The 25,240-nt window shown below is 38.4% G+C and overlaps 1 protein-coding gene across 11 annotated transcripts in view; it reads right to left on the bottom strand.

Moving 5' to 3' along the window:
* PARD3 (par-3 family cell polarity regulator) overlaps positions 1–25,240 on the bottom strand; it is a 452,341-nt gene that overhangs the window by 132,925 nt on the left and 294,176 nt on the right. For all 11 annotated transcript variants that reach the window (XM_036401877.1, XM_036401985.1, XM_036401886.2 and 8 more), the window contains 2 exons: positions 20,881–21,108; positions 13,939–14,155 (listed from right to left, as the gene is read on the bottom strand). In XM_036401877.1, coding sequence (XP_036257770.1) covers positions 13,939–14,155; positions 20,881–21,108 — 445 coding nt within the window. The remainder of the gene's footprint in view (positions 1–13,938; positions 14,156–20,880; positions 21,109–25,240) is intronic.

The following is a 25,240-nucleotide window of genomic DNA, read 5'->3' as shown; positions in this document are numbered from 1 at the left end:
GCAGCACTACAACATAGTAAAAGTCACCATAAATTATTCATATTCAGACAAAACCTGTAAAACTGGGAATTGTGGTATCCCTGAAGGAGTCAGGAATATAAAAAATCTTCTGCGTAGGTACAATTGTGTTAACAGTCATCAGTGATGGGAGCAACCACAGAAGTAGTACATGACATTTTAATGGACATTTCATAACAGTCTAAGCATTTTAAAGTTTGTGACCAAAGCTCTTTAATGTAATGTATGCATTCAAAAAAGAGAGTAGTTATTGACCACAGTTACTTGCCTCAAGTTTAAATTTGATACAACGTCTGCTACTTGTCATTGAAGACAGTAGCTCATACATGTGACCAACTAAGCTAATTCAGTATTTTTGCATAATAGGTATTTTATAAATATATAATCTCAATCAGACACATATCCTTTTATAGTGTGATTTAATGTACTTAGAAATTCTCCTGTCACCCCTCTCAAACAGCATGTGCCCTTCAAGACAGCAGCGCTCCGTTCTAAAATGCAATACTGGGCAGTAAGATACTACACAGTAATTGAAAGATTGTAAATACAAATAGCAAAAAACAAAATAAAGCCTCACATACAGAGCCAAAAGCAGGCTCCTGAAAAAACCTGAGTGAAGGCCTGCAGTATGTTAACTCACAGACTGCATACATAAAAGCATACATACAATATGCAATACATAATAGCATACAGAGGGATAACAAAAAATTCCCAAATGCTCAGCAGCAACCGCTGCTACTATTAACAAGTTCCTGACAATCTAAAGTAAAATGTGCTCATTCTTCTATAACATAAGCAATTTTATTATGAAGTAAAATCCCACATCCCAGTCCTACTGGGGGCCAGGTTCTGCCCCCTATCTCTGGCTCACACTGTGCCAAACAGGTGACACCACCTTACCCCAGTGCTCCCCACCTGCCCACAGCTGCCCTGCAGCCATGCAGCAAGGTAGGCAACATTTGCCACACTCCACAGAGGAGTTTAAAAACTGTGGACCCATTTAGGTGGGAACAATACTACATTGTGTGCCTCTAATTACTGGTGTCCACTCAGGATCCTTAGAGACAGTGTTTCAACCATGGCTACTCAGCAACACGCTCTCTCCACAACTATACTTCTAATTCCTGCTCTGTTCATTTTAATGCATTATTGTTTCCAAATACAATGCTTCAAATTGCAAATTATGTCTGGCTCAAGGGCTGATTATGAGAAACACTAGCACTTCTGCCTCTGTGTGAATAACTCTGATAATAATGAGTGATTGAGTGAGCTCCAAGAAGTCCAAATGATGAGAAGGGTCAATTTGAACATTTTTATTAGCTTCTTTTGTTAAATCTAACACTTTTCCAGGCCAGAGACAAATACTGCATCTGGTTACCATGATTTTTTTGCAGCCCTCCCTACAGAAGTACAATTTAGAAAATGGGTACTGGTCTAAAGGCAGACCTTATAAGAAATGCTAATGAAACATAAAAACCCACCCATTTTACTGGCACTCAAGAGATGGCCAAAGAAAAAGAGAATAAAAAGAAAAAGTTGCAAGGGAAATTTGCTTCAAGACTTTCCTGCCAGAAAAGGAAAAAAAAAATCCCTCAGTAATACTAAGAGGCATCACAGCTCCACTTTACAACGAAAACGCTTTGCTTAATAGGCCTGCCGTAGGTAAACATGAGCTACAACATGAAAATCACTAAAAATGCTCACTAAGCACATGCAACAGCAGAGAAATTAGGACAAAAATGTAGTAAACAAGCTAGCTAGACCAGGAAATTGCAGTTACATTATTCCGAGAACTTAAGTCCTGCAGTCATGCAATTAAACTGTATAAAATCAGCAATAGTTAACTTGGACACAAAAAGTTAATCAAACTAGCTGCAGTTCATCCAGAACCTCCCAAAGATTAAATTTTCCCTAGAGATCTCATTACCTAGAAATGTTAATGTGTAAGTCAGCACATCTTCTGTCAGTTACTAGAGATCTTTGTTGATATTTTCCTAGAAAATAACCTCTGCAGTGTAACTTAAGCAATAGGTGATGTCTCTGGATCTTTAGCCTCATTCACATATCTACACTTACAGAAGGTAGAGAAGCCACAGACAATTTCCAGCAGAAGACCACAGTCAACACTGTAGGACTTGTGGGGTAAGTCTAAACAAAATATTCCTAAAACCAGACAAGTGTGCAGCTGTCACTCTCTTCTCTACAGCACCAAAAATCAATTCCCCTCACTGAGTCATAGCACCCTAGTGCTGATGGCTGTGGGTTACAGTTTAGGGTCTCCTGTCCCATTCTGGGTTTCACAGTGCCACTCAAGTCTCCTTGTGGCTAAAAATAAAGTTTAATTCTATAACCAAATTAATAATGCCAACAGGACACCTTAATAAGGTACCCCAGAACACAATTCATTTAAGTGCTCTTGAAGTCTTCAAGACCAGGATGGATAGGATTTTGAGCAACCTGATCTAGTGGAAGATATTCCCACTCAGTAAGGGTTCTATTGGAACTAGATGGTCCTTAGGTTGCAATTTAAACCATTTTGTGATTCTATGAATCCACATTATCATAGAAAGCAGAGAGCAAAAACTAACAGGCACATTATTTTGAAAGTTTGCTACAAAGATAGGGCTATGGCACAGGGACTTAGCCTGAACCAAGGCTCTGGGTAATAAATATTAATATGTCACTGCTGGCTTCACATACCTCTGTCTCTTCTATCAGCTTATATACCCTGCAGCAGGAAAATTTAGTTTCCACATGCTGTATCTTCTGGGTGGAGAATGAAGAGCAAGGCTTTGCACTGCAGCAGCAGCACTAGAACAAACCATCTCTGGAGCAGATGCAGTAAGACTCAGGTGGATCATTGCTGGGACAGCAGTCTGACAGCAGGTCCCTGCAGCAGCTGCTTCCAGGCCTTGCCCAGAGCTACCTGGAGCCCTGGAGATGCCTGGCATCCTGTAGCTGCCAGCAGTCAGAGCTTGAGCTGTCTTCATGGTAAGAATTTGAAAGCAGTTGAAATAACTATATCAATAGTGATTTACACTGCTGATTATTTTAGGGCCAAGCTGGGACTGAGATTTTTTCAGATTCAAAAGATGTACAAAGCAGGACTTGTTCAGGACTAATTACAGGCAAGAGATGTGGGGTGGTGAGTTGGGGTGGTTTGTTATTTGGTTTGGTTTCATTTCTTTTTCCAACCCATATAAATAAGCCCCTAGCACAGAAAATCTCAGACCGGGACCAGCCCCATACACACTGACATTTTTGTTCTCATTTCTACATGCTCAGGCACTATAAGAAGCAAATGACTAGGCCTGTATTTATTTAGAAACCCAGAGAGATGATGTTTAAAATAAACCCAGACTTGACTTCAAAGATATCTGGCTCTTGAGATGTTCTTGAAATGATAACAGCTCTGTTCAGGCTCAGTGTTGCACACAGTATACAGCAATTATCACTGCCATTTCACTGTTTCTTCTGAATATATAGCCTAAAATAAATCTTGAAAAAAAACCCCAACAATGAAAATGGCACTGATTCTTCACATTTCCTTTAACTTACATCAGCAGCTTTCTTCCTTTGGGATTATAAAAGGCAAATAAAACTAGCAAAGTATTTGGAGCTCTACAGATGATACCAGGAATCCTAATGGTTAGAGATTATAATATTGTAGGTATCATTACCTGCTCAGCAACATCAGAGAAAAGAAATACTTTAATTGTCACACTACATCTAAAACTCCTGCTTGTGCCAGCATATTGTGCTCTGAATTTCAGGATTTTAGCACATAGTGCTAAAGACAATGATAGCATCTATAACAACATTGTGAAATATTTGAGATTTATTTGTGGTATGCTGCTGTTGAAATGTGTAACAGCAGTTCAGCTTGCATGCTAAACACACCTGGTCTTGAATATGCTAGAGGCACTTGCAATTGGTATAAAAATATACTACTTTTATTACTGTGGTACTGAAAATTGCTGATAAAGATTCTAGATGCATTTTTTGTTTTTTAATCTTCTTTTTCAGATCCTTTAAAACTAATCCATAAACTTTGTCATTGATTAGACATTTTTTACCAAGCACTACTTATAACAGCAGAGCATGAAAAAGGAAACTACATTTTCAGTGATTCATCTATCCAACATCCATCCAGCATTCAACCACCCTCAAACTACACTCACCACCAGTATCTGGGAGCTCAAGCATATGTTTTTAGCATACATATATTTCATATTTATACAGTGCAGGAAACATTATATGACATCAAAACCCCTGGAGACACTAGCATGGACAAGGTACTATCCTATTTTTAAAATGAGAAAATAGCTCCTCTTGAAAGTTTAAGCAGCTTGCCAAACTCCTAGAGTTTTTGTACTGCAAGCCCAAAAAACATTAGGACTAACTATGCAGATTTCATTGACAAAGCTAAATCTATGAAGTTAATAATCAGTTAACATTGGCTGAAGTAGTTATTTATAACAGAGAATTTCTCTATCAATATAGCATTTCCAACATACTTTTAACATGAAATACAAACTCTTAAAAAAAACAGCCTATCAGTAGTAGGCTGTTATATTTATTGAAATTAGTCAAGTTGACCAAGCAGTTTCATGAAACTGTATGAATTATGCTTTTATTCCTTTTTGGACTTGGAGCTACAAGACTGATAGCAAAAAAGTCCTGAAAAAAGTGTTAACATTCATAGAAACTAAGAATTTATCTTCTGCAAAAGCAAACATTTCAAAATTTACTGTTGACCACATCATCAGCAAGACCAAACATACACTGTAAAACTAGTTCTTGAATTCATTCCAGTAGAGTCTATTTTATAAACATCTACAGCCCTTTCTTTCACTTCTGCTTATTGTAAGTTTGCCCAGAAGTGGTAAAATTTAATACATGGTGGAACACTACATTAACTACTGAAATGTTATTGCACATCAAAAAGGTTTACTGCTACTTTGTAAACATGCTTACCTGAGTGCCATAAAATGCTGACATAATGAGCCAGATCTACTGCAGTGCACTGCAATCAGGCCTGGGCACTTGAAATGCAAAAGCAGCTCCTTGATACAAAAGTCATTTACCCAATCTCTAAAAGACATTTTTGTATATGGCATACTTCAAATTTTGTAGTATTTTGGAATTAGGTAAATATACCCCAAATGATCAGTAACAGGACAAATTGCCCAGAACAGAATATGTGTACACATTGTATTTTGTACTTGAGCACAAAGGCAGTGTCTCAAGAAACCTCTGAGCTGCAGATCCCTGAAGTCTGGAAGACAGCCCTGGGAACACTTGGTCACCCAGTTCTGGTATCCCAGCCTTGGGAGCCACAACTGCTCAGTGACAGAGGCAAAGTACTGGGATACAGGGACTTCCTGGGTATCATTTAACTCTTGTGTGACCAAATTCTTATGCTTTTATACTAAATTCTAAGGAATCAGCCAAACATGAGTGGAATTTGAAAGAGCTCTTTCTATCCCTCCAAAAGTAAAATAAACTTCCTCCTTTTATGACTGGCTGAACTACAAATACCTGAGGTTTTACTTGATATATGTACTTTGGAATGAAAATGGAAAATATCAGCATTAATGCAACACTAATCTTAGAAATTTAACAAAAAACAGGTGACATTTTCTGGTGTAGCATGGAATAGTAGAAAGAAAGATTCCTGTCAACTGTTTCTTCCTTAGTTCCACAGAAAATAATCACCTTTTCTAGCTCAGTGGATCATATAAGACATTATTACCCCATCAGACATTCAGCTCAGTATCTTAATAGTTGCCAGTCCAAGACAATTTGGAATAAGATGCTTGGAAGCACAATGGGAAAAAAAAACAATCCTCTTATAATAGAAAAATTATTCCTTAACATTTAGCATGTAAGGAGTCTCAAATACAGACTCAGGTATGTTACTTCATTTACTCTTGGGGTCCTGTGAGGGCAGCAATCCCTGAGGATAACACTGTATCACAAAGGTCCTTTAAAATGTCAATTTTTTGCATGAAAATCTTATTGTACATCCACATGTTCTTGATTCATGAGAAGCTTAAGTACATGCTGATGGATTCACATTTTTTTGTACCAGCAATTATTCAGTGTCTCTCATTCCTATCTTACCAAGGACAAATACTTTTCACCAGGAGAGTGGTTAAGCATTGGAACAGGCTGCTGAAAGAGGCTGCTGACTCTCTATCCTTGGAGATATTTGAAAATAAACTGGCCATGACACTCAGCTGATGAAAAGTTGAAGCTGGGCTGCTGTGAGTAGGAGATGAACCAAGCAGAAAACCTTTCTTGCTCAAATCACTAAAAGTGCAGTACTTTGAATATCTCTTCAGTTCCTTATAATTACTTTTCTTTCCTCTAGAAGTCATCAACAGATTCAAAGTGGCAGAAATAAATACTACTTCTATACCCATTGTCACTGTGTTTCTAGTATTTCTCTCTCTCTTATTCTTTCTACAGAACTTGTGCTCCTCTTAGTTTATCCTGAAGCAACAATTTAAAAGCCTAAATAAGGCCTTTGAAAGCCTTATACCTACTATTTTCCTACTGCATTCAGGGAAACACAGGTGCTCACCAACTACTTCTGTGCCAGTGTATTCTATTCCAGAAATTATACACTGCTTTAATCCCATTTTGCCATTTTCACTGAGGGGTTGCATAATTACGTCTTCAATGAATCTTTCTTTGCACAATAGTAGGACAAGTTAACATCTTACCAGGAGGCATCAGCCTGCCAACACAGCACAAATACAAACCATTGCTCCTGGGAACTGAAATGCAGTAGTAAGTTGGAGCTTTGCCTTTTAGAAAAGGATCAACTGTCCTGCAGCTGCCAACTTCAGTACTTTAAGAAAATGTGACTTAACCACCTATGTCATCCCAGATACAAAGCTATATTGAGTTGCATTCATTTTCCTCTAAGTCAACATTCCTATTCCTGTTTTTAAAAGGGATTTTCAAAGATGAGTCTGCTTTAAGAACATAATCTACAGCATCCACAATATATACCAATGTACAGGTGCTATCAATAGTGAATTAAACCTCTAAAGAAGCTTTCCAAGAGATAACAAAACAAATGTTATTAATAGAGCTTTTCACCTAACAAATACTTCATGTCTCAAGACAGTATTCATGATGCTTTGTTATGGACTAGGGCACTGCCTGTTTAGTCTTCAATTATCACATGAGGTGGAAGAAAAAATCCTATTTCTATATGAGCTTAAACTGAAATTGACTTTGAATCTCTTAACTGTCAACAAATTCTTCCCTGAAAAGGCTGGCTTTGCAGAGATTATAAAGAAGGTGTCATCCTTGACACTTGTGTTCTATATTCATCCAGCAGGCCTGGAAGAGAAGTGTGCAGAACGCCGGGCAGGATGGCGGAGGGCTCAGCTGTCACCCTGCCTGCCTCCCTCGCTTGCTTTGCAGGCAAAGACAGTGCTGAAGGTGTCAAAGGTTCTCTATTTAAAGTCGCTGACAAGCAAAGGAAGAACACTGGGAGAATATGTTAGCAGCCACTATGAACTCATCTCTAGTAACAAGTCATCCTGACACTTCTGGATGTTAGAAACAAGAGCCCTGATTCTATTGAAATTAAAAAAAAAAAAACCACCAAAACAACCAAACCCCCATACACTATATCACCATCAGATTTATAAGTTCAAGATTTACTCTGGGAAAATCCAGAGTAAAGAACACACAGAGCAAAATCCCTGCTTTCTGTCAGAGTGACAAACCAGAAAGCCACATACTATTATGTTAATCTCCCACTTCAAATCTCCCTTGCACTATTGCATACCACTGCTTTCTGTGTTTCGTTTAAAAGTCATAGAGTTTACTAAGCACTTAATGAAGCTGCATTCCTTAAATCCCTGACAGATTATGTGAACTTCTTTGGTTCAGAAACATAAATTTGCCATTCCACCACCCCCTGCCCCAATGACATCTTAGTCCAAAGTGGGTGTGCTCGGGGCTGCAGGCAATGAAACACACCTCTCCTCAAAGCTGCCTCCATCCAGCAGCAGGCAGAAATGCACAGAGAAAGGAAGGAGCACTGCTTATCTTTGCAAAAAAAGAAAAGTTATTTCCAACCAGGCTTATCTCTTTCAGTCCCTTAGTTAGTTTTAATTGGAAAGAAGTAAGTGAAGAATATGAAAATGCTTTGAAAGACCCTTGTAAGAGTCCTGGGTAATCGTCTGCATCAAAGATGACAATTTGCTGCATGGCTGATTTCATTTGAAAGGCTCTTCTAATGCTGCGTGTCCCAATGGCCAGCTGAAACTTTGAAAATGGATTAGGACAAAGTAGCCCAAAGGAGCACAGAAAAGGTGCATCAACAGTATCCAACTTGCAGACAGGATAAGGTTGGTGCTCCTCCTCTAAAGTGAAAGGATATCCTGCTTAGACCCTGCATTCAGGATTACAGTAAGCCATGCATTTTCTAGCTGGTGGCAGAAGGGGGGAAGCAGATGTGGCCTTAATGACAGTTGTGCCAGCTGGCTTGTAATAGCAGCAGGCAAAAACCAGAGCACAAATGGCCCCAGATTCCATTTACCTGACCAACGACCCAGCTCAGTGTTTCTGGTGAAAGTCTCAGCACAAGCAGCACAAGCTGTCGGCAGCGTTCTCATATGAGCATTAGCAAACCCAGGCACAACTCAGTGTGCACACAATGAGCTTCCAAGTTTGAAATGATGCAGCTGATGGGTGTTTAAGCACTAACCTCCTCCTCTCTGTTCCAAGGCTCAAGATTTATCGTGTTTTATTCCATGAGCACTCAAGAAAAAAAACCACTAACTTTCAGAGCTCATTCCCATGTTTTCTATTAAGTCCATATATCAGTAAGTGTCATTCACCAATACAAAGTCCTATTAGTCAAGCTTCCAAGGAAAATGTCATTATTGCTGCATCTTAAGTTACTGAATGATAGAAATCAGACCACAGATTTTGTTTTATCAAGTTTGAAGTATTTTCCAGTCCTGCTGATTAGGATATAATTCAATAGTATTTTACACAACTCTGACATGTTTTTGTTATTGTGCTCAGTTAAAAGTCTGAAGATTGCTATTAAATGAAAGAGAAAGAAGGTTATTACCAAATCAGTGGTATAACCTTTGTGAGTTGCTTTTCATCTCCTCACAGACATTACAATGAGAAAACTGAAATGAAAACCAGAATAGGCAATACAAGGAAGTCATGTAACAAGCAACAGTAATCCACATAGGTTATTCTCCCAAATGCCTAGTCAGTGGTCTCAGATAGCTCATGTGGTTGAAATGTGTAATTCAGAGCTACAAATAGTATGTTTAGAAATCTGGACATGTCCAGTGCACCTTGGAAACAGCTGTGTGGGGGGAAAAAAACCAGCCAGCAGTATATCTGATTTCAGCTAAACAAGGTTGCAAACTGAATTATCTATTTCTTCTCACAGAACTGGAAGATGCAACACTGCAAGGCTCACAGTAATCATTTTAAATGTAATTAAATCTAATTAGGATTAGATTTTAATGGTAATCTGGGGATATTACATTTGCATTGGTTATTCAGTGCATTGATTTACCCACCTATGTGCTACAACACTTAAAATGGGAATTAAGGATCAGCTACCATATGATATGACTTTACATCTCCATCAATATTACGGGCCAGATCTTAAAATGTGCAACCTCCAAGACAAAAAACATCTATGCATATGTATAATTTTGAGCATACAGTCTTCCTCTGTGAAGCTCAATACACAGTGCTTAGGTTCTCCATTGAAAAGTCAAGTTTATGTGGGACGCAGGTATTAATTCTTACAGTAAAAAAATTATTTACTTAATATAACATACTTACCCACAGATGCTTCAAATTATATTACATCTATTCCATAAATGACCCCCAAAACTGATGCAGATATTTCTTGCTTAAACCCCAGGTTAAGATACAAGTCATATTCCCCATCTTTTGTTCTCATCATCTGCCCCCCCCACAAATCTAAATATAGCATATGAATTTTCAAAGCCATTTTTCTCCAATCCTATCAAGGGTTAATTGTTTCAGTAAGTTTGGCATTTTTTATCAGGCAATGACTGTCCCTAGATATTTTCAGCAAGACATGACTAGCTAGCTTGGCCTCCCTACTATTCCCTTTCCTGCCTTTGGAAACCCAGAGCTGCTTCTTTCTCCTCATTATTCTCAATGTCTTGGAGGTTCATTTTCACCTAAAGATGTGATTCCTCAGACACATCCTGTCCTGAGATTGACCACTTGCTGGACATATTTTACATCATCAGTTCAGTCACCCATATAACAACTGTATCCAAGCTTGCACACTGGGAAGCAAGAATTAAGTAAAGGGACTGTAAGTGATCAGCAGCACCACAGCAGATGTGTCATTTCATCATCATCCAAAACCTTCATATGTAACATCTCAAATCTTCCTCTCTCATATCCTATGGGGATCCATTTTCATAAAAATACTCTGTACACAATCGGAGCAAAAGGAAGAGGAAAAATGCACCATATACCATTTTTCTCTCTCAGGAGAGGAATGTCAAAGAATTGCACAACACAGAGACCCATTAAAGTAATGTACATTTACCAGCACTAATTACAGGCACACTCTTTGAAACTGTGGAGACTCTTTCTTAAGGCAGCACTATAATAATTTCTTCAACTACTGATTGGCTTTGTCAGGTTAATTTTTATCAACAAATTGTCAGGTTAATTTTATCAACAAATTTGTCTGGTTAATTTTTATCAACAGAATCTCTACTTAAAAATAAAATCAGACTCAAAATGAGTATTTCATATTGCATGTGGAGAAGCATACAGATTTTTATAAACTTCTGATGTCAATACATATATTCACTGAAGGCTTCTCAGCAGTGAGAAAAAAAGCTAGTAGAACTTCATTTCAACTTCCCAAAAGCTATTTGCTCAGCTGGCAGTGGCCATCCAGGCACCCTCTAACTGGAGAAGGAGGAACTGCACAGCATTTCACAGGCCACAGGACCTGGCATATGATCCTCCTAAAAGGCTAAGAATGATTCCAATACTCAGATAAAACAAACAGATTCAGGTTTAAGCAAAGCACTGCAGCACCTGCCTCTCCTCCAATAGACCAATGTTTCTGCTCAACACTTTTCTAGGCTAACTTCTGTCCTATTTTTATCTGTAAGAAGACTTCTCAGCCAAATGGCATAATTAAATAATCCATTGTGTCCTGAAGTGTCAGTTTGAAACACACATATGCTCAGGCAGATTTATGTCACAGTAGGAAGGGTGAACTTCCAGCTTGTCCACAGCCCAATGCCAGCAAAGGTCTCTGGAGACACCAGGAGTTGTGTGTGTCAGAGCCACACAGTTTTGCAGTTTGCAGCTCCCCACCAAGGTTCTGTCAATCCTCTTCACTACACTTGACACAAGCAGTAAAACAATGGAGGTGTTTAGAAGATTTATTTATGATTTTAACTTCTTATCTGAATCATCCAGGGATTTCATGGAAATGATGATTGGATGCTGAAGGATAAAGGTAACTTAGGGTTCTCTAGTGAGACTTTCCATCTCACAGTAGAGTTTAATGAAGATTCCAGCAGCAAATGCTAAGATTTTTACTGAACACAAGGAGACTTATTTTTATACATCACACAGACTCTTCTTTATGAGATGCCAGTTTGCATATAGGTAACAAAAATCCCTTTGGCTAAATACAGACATTGGAATAAAGTGCCAGCTAATAGCAACTTCATCCCACAAGTGTTTTTGACCATACAACCTAATGAAGAAACATTTTTTTTTAAATTAGAGCACTGAAAAGGAAGAAAAAAGTGAAAAAGGAGAAAAGAAAAAGAATAACAAAGAAATTACAAAGTTGTACAGAACTAAAACACCCAATTATGCTTTGATCCTGGTTTGAATTTTAAATGTTACTGTCATCATTATTTTCTATCACACAACTTCTTTCAGTGATTACTTGATATCTATGATATATGTCAAATGTACAGAAAAACAAAACATGTTATAGGTAGAAGTAGTAGCTTATTTTGCAGACATAACAAAGCCCATCTCTCAAATGTTATTGAGAAGCCTGTCAACAAAGCAAATCAAGCACCAAGTGGAAATGAGACATAATGCTTAATTCTCTCAATCAGCATTTTCTTCCTTGCCAGGAACACCTCTCTTGTGTGGGCTGACAAGGTGCAAGCTAATTTACAGATCCAGGAGGAGTCAGCTATATCCAGATAGCACTGCTCTCACATTAATTAAGAGGAGACTGAAAAGTAAAGTTCACTCAGAAATGGAAGTGAAGGAAAAAAATCTCACGAAAATGTTGACTGTTATGAAGAGCAAACAACAAAGCATTGGATCATCCTATCACTCAAATTAGTGTTGTTTCCAAATTAGAGATTTCAGAAGTGTTGTGTCAAGCACACAGAAAAGGTTACCTTGCCTGGCCCATGGAGCTGCCCAAGCTTTCTAGATGCTGTAAACACTTTCTGACTGAACTCACAAGACAACTCTCAAGGTATCCAAGATGCTACTACTTAGAGCCTATAGGATTTACCATGCATATTGTGCCTCAGTTTTACCTGTCATTTCTGCTGTTTAAAAATGACAGAGTGCAGAAAAGAACCGCTCAGCATTTCACATCTCCTGCCTTCCACACTCTCCCAGAGTGGGGTGCAATGCTCTGCTCCAGGCTTGAACTGAGGCAGGCAAATATCCAGAGGATGAGGGCATCCCCATGGGCTTCACAGGCTGAAGGACTCTTCCTACTTGACATGTGGGACTTACTCCTATAATTCTTCTTCTGTTCTATGGCATACACTGTCTAAGAGCCTGGTATTATTTAGTGTTTTCTAAAGGAGATTTCAAAACCATATTTTCTAATTAACTACTCTTTTTTCCTAATAAACCACTTTTTCAACTTACTACTCTCATGATATCATTCTCAGTCACAGAACAATTCTCAAGAACCTGTGCAGTTACAACACATGTTAAAATAATATTTTACAGGATAAAGAAAGAAATGGAATGAAAGTTAACTGAAACTCCCCTTATATGCTTTCAGAGTAGAATCATTAATAAATAATTAAAATAATACCAGTACCTCACTTTAAAATTAAATAACAAAACAAACACTGCTTTAATATTGTGTTTTCTTTGAAATGTGTTTATTTACTCTAGCTGGCTAAAAGAAGGACTAGTTTTCTTGCTCTCTCACCCCTTTCCACAAGTGATCAAAGATGTTTGTCATGTTACAACATTTACCCACAACAGCAGGGTGTACCTCAGCAGTGTGCTCCTTTCAGATCACTTATGTCTGCTGGAGAGATGACTCCTTTAAAAAGAACTCAGTGTTTGGTAAATCAGGTCTTTCACTGACCCGTTCTCTATGGATTCTCAGAGCACACAACCTTAGATCCTGTCTTCCTTGAGAGAAGCATGCTGTTTCTCAATCTCAAACTGATTAATCTCTTTCACATCCTGCTTCCATGATACCAATAGTCTTAATAGTAAAGCAAGGAAAAACATTCATTTAGCAACACATAAGCTTTGGGTACAGTATTAAAGAAGAAAAATAAAACAAAATCCCCAATGTTTTGAGTTGTCAAAGGATATGTGCATTACTTAGACATCACCAAAGACTCTTTCAAAACCAAGCAGTCTGTGCCTTAAAATTACTTTTTCCTTTGCCTTTCCTTTCCTTTGGCCTGCCAGCCATCTCCTTCTCTTTCATTATGAGCTGCTTCCCTTCTATGATACCATCCATAGATCCAAAAATTGAGAGATCAGCCTATATATATCATGTATGGATTTGCATAGTAAAATATGGCCTCAGCAAGAATTTACAATAATGACTAATTAGAAAAATAAACTTCTTTTTATAATTCATTCTACATTTGATTGCCAAGTACCTACCTGAACATGTCTCCTAAGCCTTTCAGCATTCCTTTCTTCGCCTTAATTTTATCCTTCTCTTTATCTCGATCTTTCTTCTTTTCCTTTCCAGTTTTTTTTCTGTCACTTTTATCTTGGCTTCCATTCATGTGTCTCTCTAATGAGTGGGATGGCTGATCACTTGCTGTGGACACAGATTCTCTCCCAGATCTTGAGCTCTCCTCTGTGTCTTCCTCCACTGAAAGCACATATTAAGAAAGATCAGTGACATAAGAACAAAGAAAAAGGGCAGACTTTTCAGTATGTTCCATAAGGTATTTTGAAGCAGGATATATGCAAAACCACTATAAACTCTTTTTTTTAAAATCAGTATCTGCTTACATGGTTTTCCAAGAGTGTTCATGAGAAGTATTAAACTCATAAAAGCAAGGAATTCACCTTTGCAGACCATTCTGCAAAACACAATTTGCACTTTATGGGTACTCTGGATAATGTATGGATTAATAAAGAGAATTAGCAAAGTGATATTAATTGGTCCATTTTGTTTGAGTATCTAAATCAATTGAAGAGAGATTTAGAAACATCTGCAAGAAGCAACAACAGCAGCGCAGCATGCCTTGTCCATAAATTCTTAGTTATATTCTCATAAAAATATGAAAGTCATTAGGGAGTGTTGAACCTCAATGCAAGCCATAATAGACTTTTTTCCTTCTGCAAGTAACATAATAGTTTTGTTATGCTTCTTCATTTCCTGGAGCCATTTAGAACACATCATGCACTGTGATTGTTATTTTTGGTGTTATTCTTGGTTGAGATGGGGCAGCCTGGGAGGTTGAGGTGGGGAGATTTCATCCAGTGGAACAAGTAAAATACTTTAAGGGCAAATAAAATATTCCTTCTCTGTTTCTAACCCAAGACTAGGAGTCCTAAAGCGTACCCAAGGTTAGATTTAACAGCCCACATGTAGTTAAGAAAGTTTGAAAGAAAAATTTCTAAAAGAAGAAAATCCACTGAAAACCTGAAAACTGCTTCAGTAGTTTAGTAAGAAAGAAATGAAACACTTCAAGCTGGTGGGTCAGAACACTGCACTGCATGCCCTGTGGAGCTGGGACTTTCCATGAGCTCTAACATTTTATATCATCACATTTAAGTAGGGCTCCAACCATCTCCTAGCTTTCCAACAGACTGCACAAAGCAGCAATTAGGATCACAGATGCATACTTAGTATTGCCTCCTGTAGCTCCAATGAATACAAAGGCTCCAAACAACTTTTGACAGTAGAATTTGAAAAAAACCACAGTCTTGCCTTAGATATACACAGTCTATGGAAAATAAAAAAAAATTTGTACTCAGTAAGATTTCAAAATGGTCATGGCTTACAGAAAGAAAAAAGTTTTTTAGTTACCTATGTTTACTACTTCTTAATATTATTCCGCTAATATTGCTCAAGATCTCAGCACCTCTTCTATAGCCAACAGAAGAGTGTAATTCTTCAGAAATTTCTCATCTGTAGACTACTGTAGAATATAAACTTGCTTTTCTTAGTCATCATTCATCTTCACCTTGCAAGTAAATCACTGAACCTGAAAAGTCTACAAATCACTGACTGAAAGCCATTCAATATAATGTCTTCTTTCAGAACCTTGCTTGCAAAATACTCTTTATTCCTTAATATTACAATCCATAGATGTGTCCAATAGACTTTGCACTTATTCACCAAATATCAAGTTTTCTATAAATATTCTCCAGCCCTGGATGATCACACAGACATATTTCAAGAAAAATATACTGTGTCAGGTACATCTCAACATTAGTAACTATTTTTGAATCTTAACTAGCGCTCTGAAGTACAAACCACCAGAGTGGCCAGGCCTTCGCATTTAATTCAGGACTTCTATGAGTAAAGCAGATGATACAGCAGCTTCTCAACTGTAAACACAGTTTTAATATTCATGTTATTGTATTTTAGGAAACTAATAGGTCCTATACATGCCTCTGTACTAGCTGTTCTTTTACTTTTTTTTGTCCCAGCCCTTCTTAATCAGTGTCTGGAATGATATTTAGTTATTATTAAAAGAATTGTGGAAAAACACTTTGGAATAGAAATGTTAATTTTTTACATGTTAATTTATAGCTACAATCTGTTCTAACTAGACATTTAAAAGACTGTACTTGCAAACGAATATAATTAGCAAAAAAAAAAAACTGTATGAAATTCCTGACAAATTTTGAGATCAACTGTTTACTTGGAACTTCACAGCTAGAATTTTAAAGATCAATCAGTTTTGACCTATGTTTGTTCATACTCACATAACAATACACTAAATAAATCATAAATATATATATATTGTTTACTGTGCTATGCTGAGTTGCAGAACAACTTGTCATAACAGCGTGTCATGGTTTAGGAAGGGTACTCCCCAGTTTGGTGCTCCTACTCAGACTCTCCAAAACATGTGCCACCCAATCACTCCCCTTCCCTTCCCCTTTGCTCCCGCAGCAGGATGGAGAGGATAGTTGGAGGCACAAAAGGTAAAGATCACAGATTGAGATAAGCACAATTTACTGGAAACAGCAATGAGATAAGAAAACCAACAGTAACAGCAACACCACAAATGAAAGAGCACACAAGGAAAGAATGATCGGCACACAACACCATGATCCTGACAACACCTAACTGTTCCATCCACTACTCTGCAGGACCTGGTAGGGACCCCTTCCCCCATCCCTGGAAAATGATGTGAGGTGGTATGGAATAACCTCTGGGTCCTGGCCATGCCCCCTCCTGGCTATGGCAAAAGTCAGCCCTGTCCTGGCCAGAACCAGGACACAAAGCTCCCACTTGCTATTTATTTTGCACGTTCCATGAGAACAATGTCTCCTTTCTGCATTAGTGTTGCAATTAATATTTGTCTATCATACACAGTTGGCTTGCAATTAACTCAATAGCTTAGACTGAGGCCTGTGAACTGGGATGCCTGTTCTCCTGGAGTAAACACTGGTCTCTCTACTGAACTAAATAGATTTCCAGTTTTCTTAAAAGGACCCGACATGAAGAAGCTTGTTTCACTTTTATGCAGTGCAGTCATCCTGCAATTAACATACACATAATTACTAGTGTTTAGAACAAATGCAAATGCTGCTCAATTAAAATTCAAACCCAGGCTACAAATGAAACTTCTAATTTTTGTTATGTTGCAGTAATGACATTAGGTTACTGCAAAACGCAGGATGTATTTGTTTTGGTGCTCTTATTTCCTTTTCTTCCTGCAACCTCCTGCCTCTCCATTCAGGATGCTGAAGCCAAAAAATTAAATTGGAGTATACTTTAAACATCAATTAAACTGAACACTAGTGTCATTTCATGAACCACACTGCAGTATGGAGAACTACACAAACAGGTATTATGAAGCTATTCTCCTAATTAGCCCATAAAATGGAAAAGATGCACATGAGGAATCAAAGCTACTTAATGTGAAACTATTTTGCCACTAAGCTTCTAGGCCTCTTATTGTGATATTTAATACAGCCCTAGATTCCAGCAATTAAGATTCAGCAAAAGATTAGAAAGCTTTGTTGATCTCTCCCAATCAAAATTCCTTGTTCTTCTTCATGACACTAAAGATAAACATTTTGCTTCTAGTCAGCTATTTCAAGTATTTAAGAAAAAAAAAAAACAAAACAAAACAAAAAACCCAACCAAAAAAAACTCAAAAAAAAGGAAAAAACAACAACAACAAAAAAACCAAAATCAGGAAAAATTATCTGTAAAAGCTGAACACCCACACCTCTTTCCACAAATGCTCCTTCAAAACTCACATATATCTTCTCAAATAATTAAAATGTTACCTCAGAACCAGTCAGTGCCATCTGATTTTAATCCTACATTTAGTAATTTAATAGCACATTGTTGCAAGGACATTTAGAAGAGTGAGCCCCTTTGTCACATATGCTACCTGTGTTCTTTATGGCTTTTGTGTATGGAATGATGAACATGTTAGGAACTCCTCTACACAATACATTGCAGTGCTATTATTTGCTAATCCAAAGTGGGTCACTGCCTGAAAGACAAAGAAACACTTCTAGTACTGAAACACTTGGAGAAAGGCAAAACAATTCAAGCAAGCAAATGGATCCAACCTCAAGGGCATCACCAAACTGACCACCAGCATGTTTGCCTAGGTTTCATAATGAGAGAAAGTCACATTCTAATTTCAAACAATTATGGAATAATTAAATACAATTTCAAAAAAACTTAGGCAACGTTGTTATGGCAGCAGTGAGGCATTAGTTACATTAGATCCAGATTGTTAAACTCCTACATATTCATATGTGCCCAAACTTTGTCCAGCTGAAGACACCATTTGGTAAATTCTCTGGAAGCCTAAGTCCATATAAAATTTACAGAGAGTGAAGCAGACTGCAGTGCTTTTAGGTTTAATGCAGATACAGACATTTTCAGGAAGGCAGGTGACATAGGCCTGGGACAGCTCTTAAGCTTCTTCCATCACCATGAGAAGCAAAAATCCTCAAGGACTGAATTCTGTCCAATCAACTTCTTACATTCTTCTTGCTTTGCTTCTATGAATCTGGCACTTGAAATTTCTGGAATACTTCTTGAATGTTTCATTACCATATGTGGAAGCTATTAGAACACAACAAAATGCATATTTGTACACATATAGCTTGGTCACACTTTGCTCAGGCCTTCTTTACAATGTGGGAGCTGACAAGCCTTGCTCTTGCTCTCTCATGACATGAGATGGCTCTTGGTCCACTGGTGTGAGACAGCTTCATCCAGAGATGAGGGTAAAGACTCACCCCATGACATTTTGATTTCAGCCAGAAGGCTTTGTCTGGTCCCTGCTTTTGCTGGTTTTGGCTAGTAGGGTTATTTTTCTTCACAGTGGCTTTTATGGGGCTGTGTTTTGGATTTGTGCTCAACACAGGGTTGATAATACAGAAATGTTTTTGTTATTGCTGAGCAGGGCTTACACAGAGCCAAGGCCTTTTCTGCTTTTTGTACAGCCACAGTGGTGAGGAAGTTGAGGATGTGTAGGAGGCTGAGAGGACACACAGCCAGGACAGGTGGCCCCAGCTGACCAAAGAAGGGATATTCCAGACCACATGGCATCATGCTCAGGATATTAAGTTGAGGGTAGAAGGAGGAAGCTGGGGACATTTGGAGTGATGGTGTTTGTCTTCCCAAGTAACAGTAGACATGATGGGGCCCAGTTCTCCTGGGGATGGCTGAGCACTTGTCTGCCCATGGGTAGCAGTGAATTAAGTGTTTTGCTTTGCTTGTGTGTGTGGTTTTTGCTTTCCTATGAAGCTGACTATATCTCAATCCACAAGTTTTCCAGCTTTCACTCTTCCAAATCTCTCCCCAGTCCCACTGGTGGGGGAGCGAGCACGCAGCTGCCTGGGGCTTGGCTACTGCAGGAGTTAAGCCACAACACTGCTGCTCCCATGTGAAGGATCCAAAGGGCTCCAAAATACTTCCCTGCTAACTCTCTATGCATTGCATCAACAAGCTTAAAAACCCTTACCAGAATCTCATAAACCTATACTCACCTTGAAAGCGCTTCACAACAACAGTTTCACTATATTTTTGATCAATTGAAGTTAAACCATCTGTAACTTCTGGATAAACCTTGGATACCTGTAGCCTCAAACCAGGATTGCTATCAGTGGGCTCACACGAACAAGGCCTTCTATAAAAACATGGTCTGATGTCCCAAAAGAACACAGGCATGTAGCTTGCAAGAATGAGCAGGATCATTATACATTTTCTCACACCTATTCTTCTACTGGCCAGAAATAGATTGACAGCCAGCAGCACCACACCAATATTTAGCCTCACTACTGTATGAAATTGTTACATGCTGGAAAAGTAAAGCAGAATTAATTCCATCTGTAGCTACCTTTGAGAAAAGTGACTGGCAAAATGATCTCCTTCGTGGCCTCAGAACACTCTTAAAAAGAGGCAGATTAAAAAAAAAAAAAGCCAAGAGTTTTTTAAAAATAAGAGTGGAAGAGTGGTTACAGAAGTAACTTATAAAAGAGTATTAGGGAATGATGCTTATAAAACCAAATTTCTGAAACTAAAAAACTTTTAAAAGAGTGAAAAATTCTTTTTCAAGCCTTCATTAAATTCAGAATAAATACTTTACTACTTCAACCTTCCCACCATCATCTTCATTCATAAACTTCTAACTATCTGCAGGCTGATTAAAAAAAATTCTGCTGGTGTGTGACAAGCTGAAAGTAGTACAACATGAAGGTTAAAAATTCAATGATTTTAATACAACCCCTGATTGAGGTAATTTACCATTCATACTATTTTCATTCAATATGAGTTGTCATTTTACCAGCCCATTCTTACATAGTTCAATAATGATAAGGTTAGCTTTGAAGTGATTCTTTTATGTTAATGACATTTTCCACATGTTGGGTCATACTTCGGGTTAAAGAACTGAAGATGTAAATGAATGCCCATTAGGGTGGGTAATAGCTGATCATTAACTTTATATTTTATTAGATCTGCCAACCTTACTCACTCTAATTAAAGGACAGTGATTTCTTTTTATCCCCTCCCAACACTACAAATGTACTATTTCAAAGTTAGATGCCTATATTTTCGTAACATAAATTTAGTGGGTTTGGCTTTCTACCTATTTTTTTCTAGTTTACATTAGTACATTAATTAGCCATCTTACAGAATATTTTCACAGTAATTTAAGTAAACACATTCCCAATAATCTTATTCTCTTATTTTAGAAAGGAAGAAAGCTGCAGAGTGCAGCGATCTGTTAAAGCAAATCAAGAGAAAAAGCCTAAATATTGATGAAGTTAATTCTAGTCTTTTAAAATTCTAAAATTATGCTCTGCTACTTTAGTCACTTTCTAAAGGAATTAACCTATGCCATTAACACTCATTATGCAAAACAACAGTTTACTTACAAGTTTCCATGCCTTCATCATCATCATCTGCTACAGGTTTATCATATGATTTGTCTATGGCAGCTCGGAAGCTTTCGTTGCAGCCTCGTCCTCGGATAATTCGCGGCCGTGGGCGGTGGAAAGGAATGTCACCGTTCAGTGTCACCTCAGCCACGGCTGTCTGCAGGCTTTCCAATGAGCTGGATTTCTTCAGTCCTAATGAAGGCCCCACATCTCTGGTTGGGGAACCTTAGTGATTTAAAGGGGGAGAAAAAGTAATTAGAATTAGTATTGAGAACGGCATGCTTGATTATGCATATCCATCCTGAAAGTCTTTGGGGACACACTTAACATTATTCACATCATCTCTCAATAATCTGTAGGGAATTCTCCACAGATTTGTTGGTCTCAGAAGCAAATGAGTATGTCAAGTCACAGTCAGTGGAACTGACAATGTTAGCAATGTCTGGCTTTTCAAATCAGTGAAGAGAGACCAACATCCATTACTATTATTTTACACAATTTAAATGATAAAGGGGCTTTAAAAACTTAGCTCATACAAGCAGCACAGATGCATATCTAACAGCATCTAACAAAACAATTAACTATTTTTGGTTTGAGCAGAAAATTTCCTCTGTACTAGCAACTGATGAACAGAGAGCAGATTATGGGCATGACTCCTATCATGTTTAGTGTAAAAAAAAAGTCTTGCAAAGTAGCCTGACCTCTGGCATCAAGGAACATGCTGTTTGTCTGAGTTTAAAGACTTGCATCAAATTGCTAACAACTTCATAATTAAATGCTTCTGAGAAATATCAGATGACTTGCTCAGATTGTGAAATTGCTTAACAATAATCTGTGGAATTATTGACGGGCAATACCAGTTACCCAGCTGGAAAATAAACACACTCCTGGCGGTCACAAGGAGAGACTATTGGGGCAGCACTACTACAGCTGGGCTGAGGGCAGCTCTTATCACTGATGAGAGGGCAGCATGTCCAGAGATGTGCCAAGGAAGCCTCAGGCAATGTCCTGCAACAGCCTTTCTCCATCCAGACTTCAATCCCCAGTTTTGTGGGTTAAATGTACAGCCTTTGTTCTTAGACTACCACCTGCACTGCAAATCACCTCACAACTGCATAATTAAAGTAAAAACTGGGAAGAATCTTTCAGGGGGAAAAAAACCAAAAAACACCCCATTTTATTGATTTTATTCAGAAGTGCAAGTACAGTCTTAGCTAGATTTTCTATAGGATTTAGGAGTGGAGATCAAGATGAGGTGGGACAACATCATCATGGCTACATTTCCTGAAATTATGAGACCAGAGCCCTCACCTGTAATATGAAATTTGCATTTTTTCTCTACCCAAAGGGAGCACAAAAGAGAACTGTTGTGGCACCACAACAGTCCCAGGTGGCAGGTTGTTACCTAGTTGATATCAGCATCCTTATCTGGCAAAAATAAATTTCACAGCCAGCCACCACTGAGAGACAGAGCCAAGGCAAGAATCTCCAGTATTAACAGTACATTAGTAAGCATAGGTGTGAATAAAGGTGTAAAAAAAGAAAACTACCTCTTTTAAGCATTTATCTCAGAGTAGTACAAAATTCTGAAGATGATCCCTATTCTGGAAGAAATTAGGAGACAGAAGGGAGACTGCATCTGTCACTGCTCTTCAAGGTATGTAAAGTTACCTTAAATTGGGGAAAACTGCTACTGCTCCACTAAAACTATTCAGTATTCTCTGGGGAGGAAAGGGGCTTGTTTGCCCCCACAGAAGAGATGCTGAACAGCAGCATGGCAAATTTTCTCCACATCATTTGTTACCTTGGTATGAGATGAAGCAAGGCAGTGAATGCTGTCATTTTCTATTCAGCTATTAAAAGTCTGAGCAATTATGTTAAACTGAAATCCCTCAGATCAAATAAATTCAAACAGCAGCTGTCAAAGTATTTCCCTTCAGCTGCCCTGTTAAGACTAACTTGTAAACAGAAACAAACCAAACATCTACCCTCCCAGGTCTACACAACTCTGCAGTTTGGTTCCCCCAGCAGTCTGTGGTCCTGCTGCTTGCACCCTTGGTCAGAAATAAATGCACCCCAACAAATAAGAAATTTTATTTTCATTAATTCCTACCTCCTAGAAGAAGCCACCCTCTCACACACAGCCTGTACTTATTAGAGGGCTGAGGGTTGTGAGGATGGCTGGGGGTAGAGCACAGGGCCAGCTGGGACCAGGGAGGGTTGGTGGCTTCCCAGCTGCGCAAACAAGCTGCAGTCTGGAATTGCCAAACTTCTGAAAATGGCCTGAAGTCTAAGGCGAGGGTTTTACAGAATATTCTCTCTGCCAACTAAAAGCACTCCAATTTAGACAGTGCCCTATAAAACTGTCTAACTTTCTAGTCCATGGTCAAATCTGCTATTCCTCCACTAATGCCTGCAGTATACAAGAAATGAGATTTTATTTTGCTTTTTACTTTTCAAAGTATTTAATTGTATTTTTTTTTAATTGTCTATGAGACAGGAAAAAAAAAGAATGCAACATCTTGGAGGAAAAAAAAAAAGAGGAAATGGGACAATCATATAAACCAGCTGTTTGACAGATCCAATTTCATATACAAAAGGAAAGGGTGTCCTCTTACATAGCAACTTACTGTAAACTTCCTTATTCCACAATCTGCTTTGTAACCTTCCAAATGAAATGCTCATATATCTTTTCCTAATTACTGAGTGGCTGTTTTTGTAAACAGTAATTATAACGAAGGCATTTATGTGCCCATTTGTGTTCATAAAGAACACTAAAAGAAGTTCAATTTCCTGACACCCAATACAGACCTTTGTGAGAACTGTATTTATGTAAGCTGTGTTTTCCCAAAGGATATCCCATCTGGGATATGACCTAATGTTGAGTACTGTAAAACTAATAATGAATTACATAAATGATAAGAATATTTATTGAACTTGGGTGGCCATGAACACAAATGTGAACAGGTTGCAGAATCTGAAATGGGGAAATCTCCTCTCACAAGCAATTTTTTCAGTGTGATCATAGAGCTATGTATATTTTAATGCCTTCACTATCTTCTATGGCTACTTCATGGCAAATCAACTATTCTAAAAGTACACAGTTAGGTCCCTGTAAATAGTGTGTTAAGAATTTATTACTAGAATTCACCAGTCAGAAAGTGAGTCGTTTACCCATAATCTGGTAAAACTTTCTTTAAAAAGGATTTTGTTTAAAATTTATGAGTCACATCAAAACACTGTTTTCTAAACACAAAAATGTCAGCATTTTCTTCCAGCCTTTACAGCCCTGGTGGTAATCATCAGAAGCGTTATCTGCTCAGAATGAGTCCTACCTCTATTTTGACACCAGAATTTAAAGCAGAAAAAAGGAGAGGAAAAGACACATCTACCTAAAGCATATTTATATGCCTGAGGATGAAAGGGATGCTTTTATCATTTTTAAAATTTGAAGTTTATCAAAATCTCCCTTTCCAACAATTTCCTTAGCAAATATCCTTTGAGGTGGATTCATCCCTCTGTATCCCAGCAGTCCCCCTGCTCTGACTGCCACCATGCATCCTCCTCACAGCTCAGCAGTGCCCACACCCTGTCCATCTCCTGAGGGCTTTGGCACCTGCCAAGCACAGCCCCTGCCCACCACACATGTCCCTGCGCTCCTCCCTGTGTCCCCAGCTGGCCAGCCCTCGGGGACAGGGGCCAAGCCTTGCCCCCCAGCCCTGCAGCCACCACGCAGGTCACGTGTGACTGTGCAGGTGCCTCTCCATGCACACACACCGAGGGGACACTGAGCACACAGACATCACACCCAGCCTGTGTGCTGCTCCCTACCCCTACCCTTTGTTTCTCCCTTGTGCTGACACTGTTCAACAACTCACTGTGCCTCCCCTCATCTCACCCTAAGGCAATCACTTATACAGTGACACCAATCCGCTCGGGCGATTTGCAAAGGCAAACCCCATGGTGTCAAGGGATAGATGATGTTTTCTCCTGGCTAATTTTAGTCTATAAAGCAAATTTTTCATCAGCACATTCTTTTAAATCATTTTAAATGACTTTTTTTTTTTTTCTTTTTGAAACATTAGTCTTAGGAGCTGTCAAGTCAAATGCTACCTGCAAATGATGCCAAAAACCTCTCTGTATTTCATTAAACCAGTTTTGCAAAGGCATAAAGTCTACTTTCTAAACACCTTCTTGAAGGACATTATCAGTGAGTCTATTTACTTAGTAATATCTGCTCCATTACATTTGATAAATTTTTCCATTTTTAGTTCAACACTTCATCTGGGGAAGGCAGGGGAGGAATAAAGTAAGAAACTGCATCAAAACCAGTTTAATTTTGATTCAGTTTAATAAA

Source organism: Molothrus ater, chromosome 1 (assembly GCF_012460135.2).
Source record: "Molothrus ater isolate BHLD 08-10-18 breed brown headed cowbird chromosome 1, BPBGC_Mater_1.1, whole genome shotgun sequence".
Classification (NCBI taxonomy): domain Eukaryota; kingdom Metazoa; phylum Chordata; class Aves; order Passeriformes; family Icteridae; genus Molothrus; species Molothrus ater.
This window is presented reverse-complemented; position numbering and strand designations above follow the sequence as displayed.